This window comes from Podarcis gaigeae, assembly GCF_964106915.1.
Source record: "Podarcis gaigeae genome assembly, chromosome: 1".
Classification (NCBI taxonomy): domain Eukaryota; kingdom Metazoa; phylum Chordata; class Lepidosauria; order Squamata; family Lacertidae; genus Podarcis; species Podarcis gaigeae.
Window position 1 is genome coordinate 120583659 of NC_139678.1, and position 13879 is coordinate 120597537.

At 51.2% G+C, this 13879-nt stretch overlaps 1 protein-coding gene across 3 annotated transcripts in view; it reads right to left on the reverse strand.

Annotated features, from left to right (window-relative positions):
* Nucleotides 1-13879, reverse strand: part of NEMP2 (nuclear envelope integral membrane protein 2) — a 107780-nt gene that overhangs the window by 18404 nt on the left and 75497 nt on the right. Inside the window, exon 1 of one of the 3 annotated variants that reach the window (XM_083712268.1) lies at nucleotides 7520-7867. The exons of 1 other annotated variant lie outside the window; for it this stretch is intronic. Coding sequence is in view for 1 of the 2 variants with exons in the window: in XM_083712269.1 (XP_083568395.1) it covers nucleotides 7520-7643 (124 nt within the window). In the remaining variant the exon portion in view is untranslated. Of the gene's footprint in view, nucleotides 1-7519; nucleotides 7868-13879 lie in introns of those variants that run through there. One more of the 3 variants, XM_083712269.1, reaches the window with a different exon arrangement.

Sequence of the window (13879 nt, forward strand, 5' to 3'; positions counted from 1 at the left end):
CCCACTTCGGGTTGGTCCTCCCACCAATAAGATCCCCCCGTGCCAAAACCTGAAAGTGATCCCTCCGGAGAGCTGCCTCCCGGAGCCGAGTCCTCAGCTGACGAGAAACCCCGGAAAGTGCTGGCCGAGAGTGTGGGTGTGAACAAACAATCCTCGAAAAAGCCCGCCGGCATAGGCTTGTGCGGGAAAAGTGTGTGGAATTCTTCCTTGAGCAACTGCTCTTCCACTGCGTAATCCGGCACCCACCTGTTGGCGCTGGCCGGGGTGTCCTCTGTGGCGAGAAGATATTCAATCCCGTCCTCCCCCCACCTTGAGTCTAAAATCTCAGTGGCTTCATTAAGTGGCTCCCCTTGCGGCGACCCCCCTTTTTTGGGCGCTTCTCTGAGCGGGTCTGGCGCCTTCCCCGGTGCTTGAAACCTGTGGGGCTCTCTGTAGGGCGTGAGCACTGATCTATGAAAGACCGGGTGCATTCTGGAACCCTCCGGGAGTGTCAACCGGAAGGCCACTGGGTTGATCTGCGCCTCTACTTGGTAAGGCCCTAGCTGCTTGTGCCCTAGTTTCTTCTTGGCTAACGATCTGGCTGGAACTGCTTGTGCTGCCAACCAGACCCAGTCTCCCACCTGGATGTCCTCCCCAACCCTCCTGTGTCGATCTGCCTGCACTTTGTAAGCCTGTTTTGCCAACTCTAACTGCCTCCTGAGCTGCTCGTGGATCTCCTGCAACTCCGCTGCCACTTCCTCTGCTCCCTGTGGCTCCCCCTCCCGCACTGTGTCCAGACCCGGGAAGGTTCTGGGATGCCTCCCGTAGTTGGCGAAAAATGGGGTCACCCCCGTGGACCCGTGCTTCGTGTTGTTGTAGGCAAACTCGGCCAACGGTAGATAGTCCACCCAGGTCGATGGCTGCTGGTTCGCGTAGCATCTCAGGTACTGCTGCATGATGGCGTTGACCCTTTCCGCCTGCCCGTTAGTTTGCGGGTGTCTCGCCGACGCCAGGCTGACCTTGACGTTCAGGAATCCCATCAGCTTTTGCCAGAAGTTGGAGATGAACTGGCGCCCCCGGTCGGACAAAATAGACCGTGGTAGGCCGTGCACCTTGAACACGTGGTCAATGAACATCTTAGCGGTCTGCTCGGCCGTGGCCACCTTCGCGCACGGAATGAAGTGGGCCATCTTGGTGAACAGGTCCACTACCACGAGCACTGCCGTCTTGCCCCTTGAGCTGGGTAGATCTGTGACAAAGTCCAGGGCCACCCTCTCCCACGGTACGAACGGTGTCTGTAGCGGTTCCAACAGGCCCGCCGGCGGCTGGTGCACAGGCTTAGCCCTTTGGCAGGTGTCGCACCTATTGACATAGTCCGCGACATCCCCCCGCATCTTAGGCCACCAAAAGTCTCTGGCTACTAAGTCCACCGTCTTCTCCTTGCCGAAGTGCCCCGCGCTGGGCGCGTCGTGCAGCTGTTGCAGGACCTTCGCGCAGAGGCTGTCTCCTGGTACGTAGAGGACTCCCTTGCGTAGGAGCAGGCCGTCGCGCACTTGGAATTCGTCGCCCCTCGCCTTGCCACTGCACACCTCCTCCATCTTGGCTCGGGCGAACGAGTCCGTTTGCAGCGCGCGGCGCACCGCGTCCAGGTCCACCGTGGCTGACGCGCATGCCCACGCCTGTGGTGTGAAAATGTGCTTGGCCGCCGCCGGTGCCTCTGCCTCCAGATACTGCGGTTTTCTGGACAGCGCGTCCGCCAAGACGTTGCTGTTTCCTGGGATGTACTCAATTCTGAAGTCGAAATCTGCAAAGAACTCCGCCCAGCGGATGTGTCGCTGGTTCAGGAACCTCGCCGTGCGCCAGTACTCCAAGTTCTTATGGTCTGTGCGGACCTGCACCGTGTGCTTGGCTCCGACGAGGAAGTGCCGCCACGCCTTGAAGGCTGCATGTATGGCCAGCAACTCCCTGTCCCAAATGGTGTAGTTCTGCTCCGCTTTGCTGAGTTTTCTGGAGTAGAAAGCGCACGGCTTCCAGTCCCCCTGGTGGTCTTGCTGCAACAGAACGGCTCCCACGGCCCTGTCTGAGGCGTCCGTCTCCACTCTCATGGGCCTGCTGGGATTTACGTGCAGTAGGTTCTCTTCGGAAGTGAAGAGCTGCTTGAGCTTCTGAAAGGACTGCTCTGCCTGCTCCGTCCAGATGAACCTCTTCTTCTTGGAACTGAGGGTGTCGGTGATGGCCGCTGTCTGCATGGCGAAACCCTTGATGAACTTGCGATAAAAGTTGGCAAAACCGACAAACCTCTGTACTTCCTTCCTATTGCGTGGGCTCTTCCAATCCAGTACTGCACGTACCTTGGCACCGTCCATAGCCAGTCCCTTGTCGGACAGTTTGTAGCCCAAGAAATCCACCTCCGTCTTGTCGAACTGGCACTTCTCCAGCTTGGCGTACAGCCTGTGCTCCCGCAGCCTCTGCAGAACTTCCCTAACATCTCTCTCGTGAGCCTCCGGCGATTCCGAGAAGATTAGGATGTCATCCAGGAAGCAGACGCACTTCTTGTAGAGGAGACCCGCCAAGACATGATGCATGAAGGCTTGAAAGCAGTGGGAACCATTTTTTAATCCAAAAGGCATAACTCTGTATTCATAAGTGCCCAGCGGCGTAAACATGGTTGTTTTCCACTCGTCGCCTTCCCGTACGCGAATGAGATTGTACGCTCCGCGCAGATCCAACTTGGTAAAGATGCGACCCTTCCTCACCGTCGCCAGCAGGTCATCGATCTTGGGCATAGGGAAGGCTGAGGGCTTGGTCTTGAGGTTCAAGAAGCGGAAATCAACGACCAGCCTCTTTTGGGGCGTGTCCCGCTTCTTTACAAAGAACACTGGACTGCCTCCTGCCGCCTTGGACTCCCGGATGAATCCCCGCTTCAGGTTGTGATCTATGAACTCCCTGAGCTCTTGCAATTCATCCTCAGACATGGAGTACAGTTTCCCCGTCGGGAGCGTCGCCCCGGGCAGGAGGTCGATCTTGCAGTCGTAGGGTCTGTGGGGTGGCAGCTTATCCGCCTCTTTCTCGCAGAAGACCTCCAAAAACTCCTTGTATTTGTTAGGCACCGCTTGCAACATGCCCAAGTTCAGCTGTGGTCCATCCTCGTGCCCCTCATCTTCCAAGTCCGCCAGGATGCAGTGTTCTGCGCAGTAAGAGGAGCCGAAGGTCAGTTGCCGCTGGTACCAAGCTAATGCCGGGCTGTGCCTATCCAGCCAACTCATTCCCAACACTATGGGCGTGTCTGACAGGCGGGTGACGTTGAAGCTGATCACCTCACGGTGGTTTCCAATGCGCATCACCATTGGCGGCGTCTGCTGTAGCACTTGCCCTCCCAGTAGCTCCCTGCCGTCCACTGTGACGACTTTCAGAGGTACCGCCGCTGGCAGAAGGGCTATGCCATGTTGCTGGAGGAACTGCATGTCTATAAAATCTGCATTGCTCCCCGAGTCGATGGTGATGGGAATTTCCACAAGTAGCCCATTGGGGAGCTGAAGGGATGCGGTGAGCTGCACTACTGGTTTGGGTGGGAGGGGGTCGGTGGGCTGTAAGATCCCTGGGGATTGCTTCACTGACTTGTCTGGCTGGTCCCCAGAGACGCCATCTCCAGCCAGACAGTGGAGTTTTCCTGCTGCGACTCCCTCTGCTGAATTGCGTCTGTTACTGTCGCTGCGGCTGCAGTATGCTTGTGAAACCGCTGGGGACACTCTTTTGCCATATGCTGAGCACTGTCGCAGATGTAGCACTTCCTGGTTCCTCTAGGAGGCTTCATCTTGACTGCTCCCGGAGTTAGGGCTCCGACTGTGGAGTGAGCCTTAGCACCACCTATCTCCATCGGCTCCTCTCCCCCTCCCAGCGGAGGCATGGATCGAGCGCGCGCCGCCTCCTTGGGGAAGGGAGGCAGTCCTCTCTCTGGCGTGCGTCCCAAATGCCCTTCCTCCCTGCCCCAAGGGCGTCCTTCCAACCGAACCCCAATGGAGAGTGCCCGTTCCACCACTTCCTTGGTGGTTTGGGGTCTTCCCCCCCTTGCGATCTCGTCTTTCACAGCTCCGCTCAACCCCTCCCAGAACAGGTCTCTGACGGCAGGCGATTCTTTCTCCCAGGCTAGTACATTCACCAATCCGAAAAAACGTGAATGATATTGCCTCACAGTGGCTTTACCTTGTCTTAGTCCGTGAATCTCCCTCCTAGCGATATCCACATCAATCTCAGATAAAAAACACGCATCCATCACTTTAATGAAGGCAGTCGCATTTTGGAGGGCTGGATCCTTGTCTCTCCATAGATTGCGCAGCCACGATTTTGCCTCCCCCCGTAAATGCGAAATAATAAATCCCACTCTCTCTTCCTCATTTTTAAAGTCTTTGTCAAGCAGCTGCAATGCATAAATCACATCTGCTCTGAAGTTAGGATACTCCTGCAGGTCCCCATTGAAGTGAGATACCAGGCTCCCTCCTCTGTTTCCCAGCCCAATCCCTTCTGGTCTGGTGGCGGGTAGCCTCTGTGTACTTAGCACTTCTAACCTGGTTCGCAGATCCTGGCAGGCAGCGGCTGCTTCCTGTTCTTTCTTTCTGGAAGCCGCAATTTCTGCAGTCAACTGCGTCACTGCGTTTTGCAAACTCGCTATCCTCTCTTCGGTAGTCATTTCCCTGTTTTTCGTGAGCTCGCGAAGCACCAATCTTCACCCCTCGCTGCTTTCCCGCACTCCACGAGGTTGCAAAATTGGTGAAAATGGAGAGGGGACTTACTGTCAGGACTGCCGCTAGGTCCCAGCTCACAGAGGACCAACGCCCGGTGGATATTATATACAAAAGTCTTTATTGAAGTTTAGTTTCCATTTTCAAGCTCTGGGCGCGCAGGCCCACGTCTTAACGCTAGACCGGCTAAGTCCCCTCTGACTCACTGCTCCACCCACACCAGTTTAAGATTCTAGCCCGGCTCCACCTCTTGCGCTGCTCTTTCCTGCGTTGGGTCCTTCTGCCCTCTGGGGTTCCCTCCTTCCTGGACTCCTCTGACGCGGAGCCTCCTGAGTCTTGCCCCTCCCTCCGGCGGGCTTTAGGACCTGGCTCCCTTCCCGGGCTCCCCGCTGTGCCGCGCTCCTGTACATTTGAACTTGGCGCGCGCGCCCAGCCGGTGACTTTCCTTCTGACCGTTTCCCCGCTTCCTGATGTGGGTGTTGCCAAACCTGACTCCTCTCCTCCCTCTGGTGGTGAGGACACTGGTCCCGACTCCTGGGACTCCCCCTCCCCACTGCGCTCTGGTGGAGACGCTGGCCCTGATCTCCAGCTGCTGTTCAGGGACTCCCCGCTGGCCCCTCCCTCTTGAGGTTTCTCCCTTGGAATCTCCCTTGCTCTGGCCACCGGCGCTCCCTTCTGTGAGTCCTCCGATTCGCTAGAGAGGCTTGTGGAATAACTCTGGCCACTGTCACTGCCTGCGCCCCCCTCGTACTCCTCCTCCTCACTCTCCATTTGCTCCCCCTCCTGTGTCTCTCCTTCTGAACCCCTGACAGATGCATATTAGGTAAATTGGGATTTGTGGGTCACCATACCAAACCATTTGGGAACCACTGCTTTAAGTCTTCCGTAACATCAGCCAACCCTTCTCGGGCACAAGTTCATATTGTCATGGGATTCTACCCAATATTGATCCAGAGTAGATTCCAATGTATAGTTAGCAGAGTAAAAACTTACAACACAGAGGCAATTGTATTTCATCCAGCAGAGCTTTGCTGCTACTGAAGACAAATGAGCATAATGGTCACAAATCCAATACATTCAGGATTGGCACTGTCCATAAGAAATCCAGTTGCAGCAGACTTAACTTAAGCTTACAATAACTTATAGTAAGTCTAAACATTAACACTAAGCATACTATGTTCGGAACAGCTCAGCAGAAGGAAGAGAGATAGAAAGTGAAACCCAGGCTCCTTCTGGCCCTACTTTTATAGTCAGCATGACCTTAACAGAAAAGGTGAGAAGAGAACCAGTTTAAACCAGCTGTACTCAAACATCATGAACCTTCTGCTTGCTTCTTTCATGCAGAGAAGCTTCTCCAGAAGCCTCTTGAATTAATTAGAATAGGAAAGATCTCTACACATCAGATCAATACTTTCTTTGCTAAGAAATGCAAGCTGACACATATATCTTAGATCAAGATCATTGTGCCCCGAGAATTGTTTTAAAGCATCTGATGATGCAGAACTGAATCTCAGAGTTACAAACCAGCACAAAACTTTGGGAGAGACTTTGAGGGGATGCCAGCCTTTAGGCTTGCGGTTAACAGAGCTTCTGATCAGTAGTGTGGATGGGAGATCACAGGGTGCCTCACATAAACATGTACATAAAGGTAAAGGGTAAAGGGACCCCTGACCATTAGGCCCAGTCGTGACCGACTCTGGGGTTGTGGCGCTCATCTCGCTTTATTGGCCGAGGGAGCTGGCATACAGCTTCCGGGTCATGTGGCCAGCATGACCAAGCTGCTTCTGGCAAACCAGAGCAGCGCACGGAAACGCCGTTTACCTCCCCACCGGAGCGGTACCTATTTATCTACTTGCACTTTGACGTGCTTTCAAACTGCTAGGTTGGCAGGAGCAGGGACCGAGCAACGGGAGCTCACCCCGTCGCAGGGATTCGAACCGCCAACCTTCTGATTGACAAGTCCTAGGCTCTGTGGTTTAGACCACAGCACCACCATGAAGCTATTTAGTCTCCCATATTCTGGTTACCGGATCACAGGCCAAGGGTTGATTGACATTTGCACACAACGGGAATATTTATGGGCAGCAAAGTACTGCCAAGACAAAGTACTGAACGCACAACCAGAGAGAAAAAGTAAACACACAAGCCTATCCCATGTTTACACAAATTACATAAATTCCTACTGAATGGCAGTAGCAGGTATGGGGAACCTGTGGACCTTCAGAACCAAAGAATCATAGTGTTGGAAGGTATCCCAGGGGTCATCTAGTCCAACCCCCATTAGTCCAACAGCGTCTGGAAGCACTACAGCTTCTCCTGTCCCCAACGTCAAAGGCAGGAGTGGCAATTTGGATACAAGATTGGAGGGGGGGGCAAGTCCAGATAAGCCCTGCTCCACTTGAACATGACGCAGCACAAGCACACCATTTGACCATTTGAATGGCAAGGCCCATCTACTTTCGGGGGGCCCCGGTCCCCCCACAAATATTTGGGGGGCAAAGGGACCTCAGCCCCCTCAAAGTTGGCTCCTATGGTCCCCCTCGGAGCTGGCTCCTATGGTCCTAGGACTGCAGCCTAGCCCTGAATCGGATGCATGTCTACTCAGAGGTAAATCCGACCACCTTTCTCAACCTTGGGTCCCCAAGAGGTTTGGTTGGACTACAACTCCCATCATCCCTGGCTAGCAGGACCAGTGGCGAGGGACGATGGGAGCTGTAGTCCATCAACCTCTAGGGACCCAAAGCTGAGAAAGGCAGTTCAGGATCGCTGCCCAACAGCGCGTTATCCTCCAGCCGCTTTACCTGCGAGCAATGCCGGGGCGCCACCGGACCGGACCTGACGAACCGCCGCTAGGGCGCACAGCAGCGGCAGGAGCACCAAATACGGCGGCAGCCGCTGCCGGGTCGCGCCGGATCCCAGCTGCATTGCCCGCCGCTGTTTGAACAAAGCGATGCCTCGGAAAGCGCCGAGAGCCGCGGCGGCCGAGGCCTGGATGGAGAGAACCGACTTGCCCGGCGCTTGTGTTGTGCGCGCAATTGCGCATTGGTGGCGCCCTGGCGATGGGGGATCGGCTAGCCGGGGCTGGAGGGGGCGGAGGAGATCAAGGCGCTCCTCCCAACCGCGGGGGAAGGAAGTCGCTTCCTCCAGGGCGGTAGGAGGAGATCTCACACCGCAGTGGGAGTATGGGAAAAGCAGTTCAAGACTATGAAATTAAACGCGCCCCGAGGCGGTGGAGAGGGAGGCAGGAAAACGAGGAGGAAATGGCCTCCCTGGGACTGCCCTGGGGGAATCCCCACTGACACCTCACTGGGTGACCTTTGGCCCGTCTCATCATTGAATATGCAGAGTTGGAAGGGATCCCCAAGGATCATCTAGTCCAACCCCCTTGCAATGCAGGGAACTTTTTGCCTAATAATAATAATAATAATAATAAATTATTATTTATACCCCAGCTCCCAACAGAATATTAAAAACACAATAAAACATCAAGCATCAAAAACAGGGCTGTCTTCAGATGTCTCCTAAAAGACCTCTGCCTGGTTCCCTGTAGCCTCACTTCTCACAGTGAGGGAACTGCTAGAAGGCCCTCGGAGCTGGACCTTAGTGTCCGGGATGAACGATGAGGGCGGAGACGCTCCTTCAGATATACTGGGCTGAGGCCGTTTAGGCTTTAAATGTCAGACCAACACTTTGAATTGTTCTCAGAAACGTACTAGGAACCAATGTAGGTCTTTCAGGACTGGTGTTATATGGTCTCGGCGGCTGCTCCCAGTCACCAGTCTAGCTGGTGCATTCTGGATTAGTTGTAGTTTCCGGGTCACCTTCAAAGGTAGCCCCACGTAGAGTGCATTGCAGTAGTCCAAGCGGGAGATAACCAATTGATCTGCAACAGATCAATACAGCTACTTTGGGGGGATGGAAGGGGCAGGAGCCCTGTCCTCCTCCCCATTGATTCATCTTCATTTCACTTGCTGTTGCCCTCACCACAAATGGCTGCTTCTCTCCCCGCCCCCGCCCCACCAAGGCAGCAAGCCTACATTCACTTATCTGAGAATACGTATCATTGCGCCCAGTGGGACCTGCTTCTGAGTAAATAAGCGCAGGATTGTGCTGTTACTCTTGCAGGCTACACACTCGAAAAGCTAGAAGGCAGATCTCCAGGGACAGTTATTGCAGAGGTTGTTTCTCCTCTTTAATTTGCCTGCAATTAATATGTGACACATGGAATGATGCAATTAATAAAGTGCTTTCAGCATTATGTATGTTGTGTTTGTGACCGCAGGCAGGATCAGTCCGTGTTTATACATAGAACTGAGTGTCAAGAGGCCAAATTTTACCCTTTGGGGAATACATAGAGCTGAACTGATTGAAACCGCAGGGTCCAGCTGCACACATGAATCTGGGCTGGTTTACAGTGGAGTTAGGGCTCTGAGGGCTCATTTTTGCAGGTGTTTGGCACCGTTTTTGAGTGAATCGGACGATGAGGGCTCATTTTATGTTCTACGATGAGACGCAGGTCTGGCCAGGATTATATCCTCTGGGCTTTACGAGGCATCTGACCCTCACCTGAGTCTTCTCCAGCTGAAGCATCACACACCTGATTCCTAAGCTACCAAGCCCCACCTGGGATATTTCACTATTCAGGTCAACTTTACAAGGTTTCATATCCATTCCTCTCATAATAATAATAATAATAATAATAATAGTAATAATAATAATTTATTATTTGTACCCTGCCCATCTGGCTGAGTCTCCCCAGCCACTCTGGGTGGCTTCCAACGAAGATGAAAGATACACTAAAATATCACGTATTAAAAACTTCCCTGAACAGGGCTGCCTTCAGATGTCTTCTGAATGTCAGGTAGATGTTTATTGCTTTGACATCTGATGGGAGGGCGTTCCACAGGGCAGGCGCCACTACCGAGAAGGCCCTCCGCCTGGTTCCCTGTAACTTGGCCTCTCGCAGTGAGGGAACCGCCAGAAGGCCCTCGGAGCTGGACCTCAGTGTCCGGGCAGAACGATGGGGGAGAAGACGCTCCTTCAGATATACTGGACCGAGGCCGTTTAGGGCTTTAAAGGTCAGCACCAACACTTTGAATTGTGCTCGGAAACGTACTGGGAGCCAATGTAGGTCTCACCAAACCTTTTCTTCTTTTTCTTTTTTATAATTTATATACCCAGCTAAAAGGGACGTGGGTGGCGCTGTGGGTAAAACCTCAGTGCCTAGGACTTGCCGATCATATGGTCGGCAGTTCGAATCCCCGCGGCGGGGTGAGCTCCCGTCGTTCGGTCCCAGCTCCTGCCCACCTAGCAGTTCGAAAGCACTCTTAAGTGCAAGTAGATAAATAGGTACCGCTTTCTAGTGGGAAGGTAAACGGCGTTTCCGTGTGCTGCGCTGGTGCTGGCTCGCCAGCTGCAGCTTCGTCACGCTGGCCACGTGACCTGGAAGTGTCTTCGGACAGCGCCGGCTCACGGCCTCTTGAGCGAGATAAGCACGCAACCCCAGAGTCGGACACGACTGGCCCGTACGGGCAGGGGTACCTTTACCTTTACCTTTACCCAGCTAAAACACACCACCCATAAACTCCTAGGAATATAAATGATTGAGGGAGGACAAGTAGCTCATCCACTTAGATCCCCACACCCCATATAATATAATTATATTGTAATATAATAATTAATATTATATGCCCCACTTTTTTGCAGGTCTGCACACAAGCCTCCCCCCAACAGATCCATTGTTTTCAAAATTTTGTCCATACAAAACACCACCTTTGGCAACCACGTTTGTTGTGATTCAAATTTGCATTAAAGCCACGCTTGGTCAGGGTTGTCGCACTCAGCAAACTTAATTCGGGCAAGTAAACTCCATCTCTCACTTCTTTACAAACAGTTTTTCTACTTGCCACAAACTTGAGCGAACCTGCTCCTTTTCCTTGCACAGATATTTTGTTGCCATTTGCAACTGTAACTGATGAGTTTTCAATTAACTCTGATGTCATTCAATTCTCTCCAAAGCGGCTGCAAATGTTGACACGAGTCTCACTGCAACGTTTAGCGGTTAAAACAACACGTTTCACAGTGCCCTACAAAATGATCCCCGCGGCGCCCTAATCCATGGCGTCAAGATTTAAAACCCAACATCATCCGATTCACACGAAAGTGGATCCAAACACTGGCACAAGCTCCCTCCGAGGTTTGTTTGGCAAAACGTTTGGTTGGTCAAACCATGATCCGCGGGTCAGGGTGCTGAGGGCTCATTTTTTGGCGTGCCTGAAACATGACATTTGCTTCACTAAGTGTTACAGAGTGTTTGACACCATTTGCAGGTGTTTGGCACCATTTTCGAGTGAATCAGATGACATCAAGATTTTGATGAAACCGTGATTCCACAGGTTCTGAACTTAAACTCTGAAGTTAACACTCTGATATTTAGCTGGTTAATTGTATTTCAATAACTTTGAAATACAAGCCTTTATTTTTAAACAGCTTTTTCTATGCTGCTTAATCCCCCAAAAACCTCTACACGGTTCACATAAAACCCCAAAGCAGTTTACACACTTCCAAACATCATTGCTAATTCATGTGAGGTAAGTTTAACTTAGGGATACGGGTGGCGCTGTGGGTTAAACTACAGAGCCTGGGACTTGCCGATCACAAGGTCGGTGGTTCGAATCCCCGCGATGGGGTGAGCTCCCGTTGCTCGGTCCCTGCTCCTGCCAACCTAGCAGTTCGAAAGCACACCACTGCAAGTAGATAAATAGGTACTGCTCCAGTGGGAAGGTAAACAGTGTTTCTGTGTGCTGCTCTGGTTCGCCAGAAGCGGCTTAGTCGTGCTGGCCACATGACCCGGAAGCTGTACGCTGGCTCCCTCGGCCAATAAAGTGAGATGAGCGCCGCAACCCCAGAGTCGGCCTTTACCTAAGTTTAAATTAAACAAATGCAGCCTAGCACATGCTGTTGGAAGGAAAAAACCTCTTTAATGTTTTCGTGTCTTTTGAGAGTATGGGATATTATCTGTAATTATAATTTGCCAGGGCCAAGAGGAGCTTCACAAATAAATAGATTCGAGTAAAGTTACCAAATGGACAGAGCCTGGCCAGCTCTCCTGCATTTAGCAGTAGTTCGATCTTCACAAATCAGCAGGTAGATCTTTTCTCTCACTGCATGGAGATAAAATATCACCTGCAATATGTTTGCAACCCACTGTGAAGGGCACAGCTATAGTGGCTGGCTGAAAAGCTGGAAATCCTAACTTCAAAATCAATTTTAAAACTGAGATGGGTCAGATATGGCCCTCCAGATGTAACCTGCCTGTGGTACGTATGATTCTTAGCACTTCCATTCTTTTTGGACATCGTTCCACTTTCTTATCATGTTCAAATCTGCCTTGAAAAGGTTTGTGGCTTGTTCCTGTTCATTAGGATTAAATTAACTTGCCAGCTTGGTAAATATCACTTTCACAAACCCCCACAGGTTGTCCTACAAGCCATGGGCGTTTATCAGTGCCAGGATTATTTCCACCCATGTGGGTCACAGAGGGTAGCAGATATGCACTTTAAACAGAGAATGCATGAGTCACTCATTGCTGTGCAATGTGCAGTGAAGATGCCCAAGCTTCTCTTCCATTAACTACCAGGTGAGGGCGATAAAGAGCTTTTTTGCCAGGTGTTCGAAAACTCAGAATAGCTACAATGGACAAGAAACATACAGTGGTACCTTGGTTCTCAAACTTAATCCATTCTGGAAGTCTGTTCCAAAACCAAGGCACTCTTTCCCATAGAAAGTAATGCAAAATGGATAAATCCGTTCCAGACTTTTAAAAACAACCCCTAAAACAGCAATTTAACATGAATTTTACTATCTAACGAGACCATTGATCCGTAAAATGAAAGCAATAATCAATGCACTGTACTATAAGATAAATAACATAGTAGAATCATAGAATCATAGAGTTGGAAGAGACCACAAGGGCCATCGAGTCCAACCCCCTGCCAAGCAGGAAACACCATCAGAGCACTCCTGACATATGGTTGTCAAGCCTCTGCTTAAAGACCTCCAAAGGAGACTCCACCACACTCCTTGGCAGCAAATTCCACTGTCGAACAGCTCTTACTGTCGTCAGGAAGTTCTTCCTAATGTTTAGGTGGAATCTTCTTTCTTGTAGTTTGGAACCATTGCTCCGTGTCCGCTTCTCTGGAGCAGCAGAAAACAACCTTTCTCCCTCCTCTATGTGACATCCTTTTATATATTTGAACATGGCTATCATATTACCCCTTAACCTCCTCTTCTCCAGGCTAAACATGCCCAGCTCCCTTAGCCGTTCCTCATAAAGCATCGTTTCCAGGCCTTTGACCATTTTGGTTGCCCTCCTCTGGACACGTTCCAGTTTGTCAGTGTTCTTCTTGAACTGTGGTGCCCAGAACTGGACACACATTATAAAAATTGTAGATTATAAAAATTTAAAGTATTTTCTTTTCTTACCTGCACTGACGTTAGTCATTGTTTAGATAATTCAGAACCTATAAGAAGAAACAATTGTTCATTTCTTGTGCACAAGAGTTTGTCTAAGATGTGGAAGTAACTAACCCACCAAGGAACAGTGCTCCTAAGTCCATATTACATGGAAAAATAGAGAGTACTGCTATTGAAGCTCTCATGCTGAGCTGGGAAATCTGAGGTAGATGTTGCCTCAGTCCCCATCCATCATCATCATCATCATCATCATCACCATCATCATCATCATTTGAACCTCGCTCAGCTCACTGGGCTTCCAACATATATAAAAACATAACAAAGCATTACACATTTCCTATACAGCGCTGCCTTCAGATAGCCTCTCAAAGTTGTATAGTTATTTATTTCCTTGACATCTGATGGGAGGACATTCCACAGGATGGGTGCCACTATCAAGGAGGCCCTCTGCCTGGTTCCCTGTAACCTCACTTCTCTCAGTGAGGGAACTGCCAGAAGGCCCTCGAAGCTGGAGCTCAGTGTCTGGGCTGAATGACGGGTAGAGATGCTCCTTCAGGTATACTGGGCCTTTTAGGGCTTTTAGGGCTTTAAAGGTCAGCAGCAACACTTTGAACTGTGCTCGGAAACGTACTGGGAGCCAATGTAGGTCTTTCAGGACCGGTGTTATATGGTCTCGGTGGCCACTC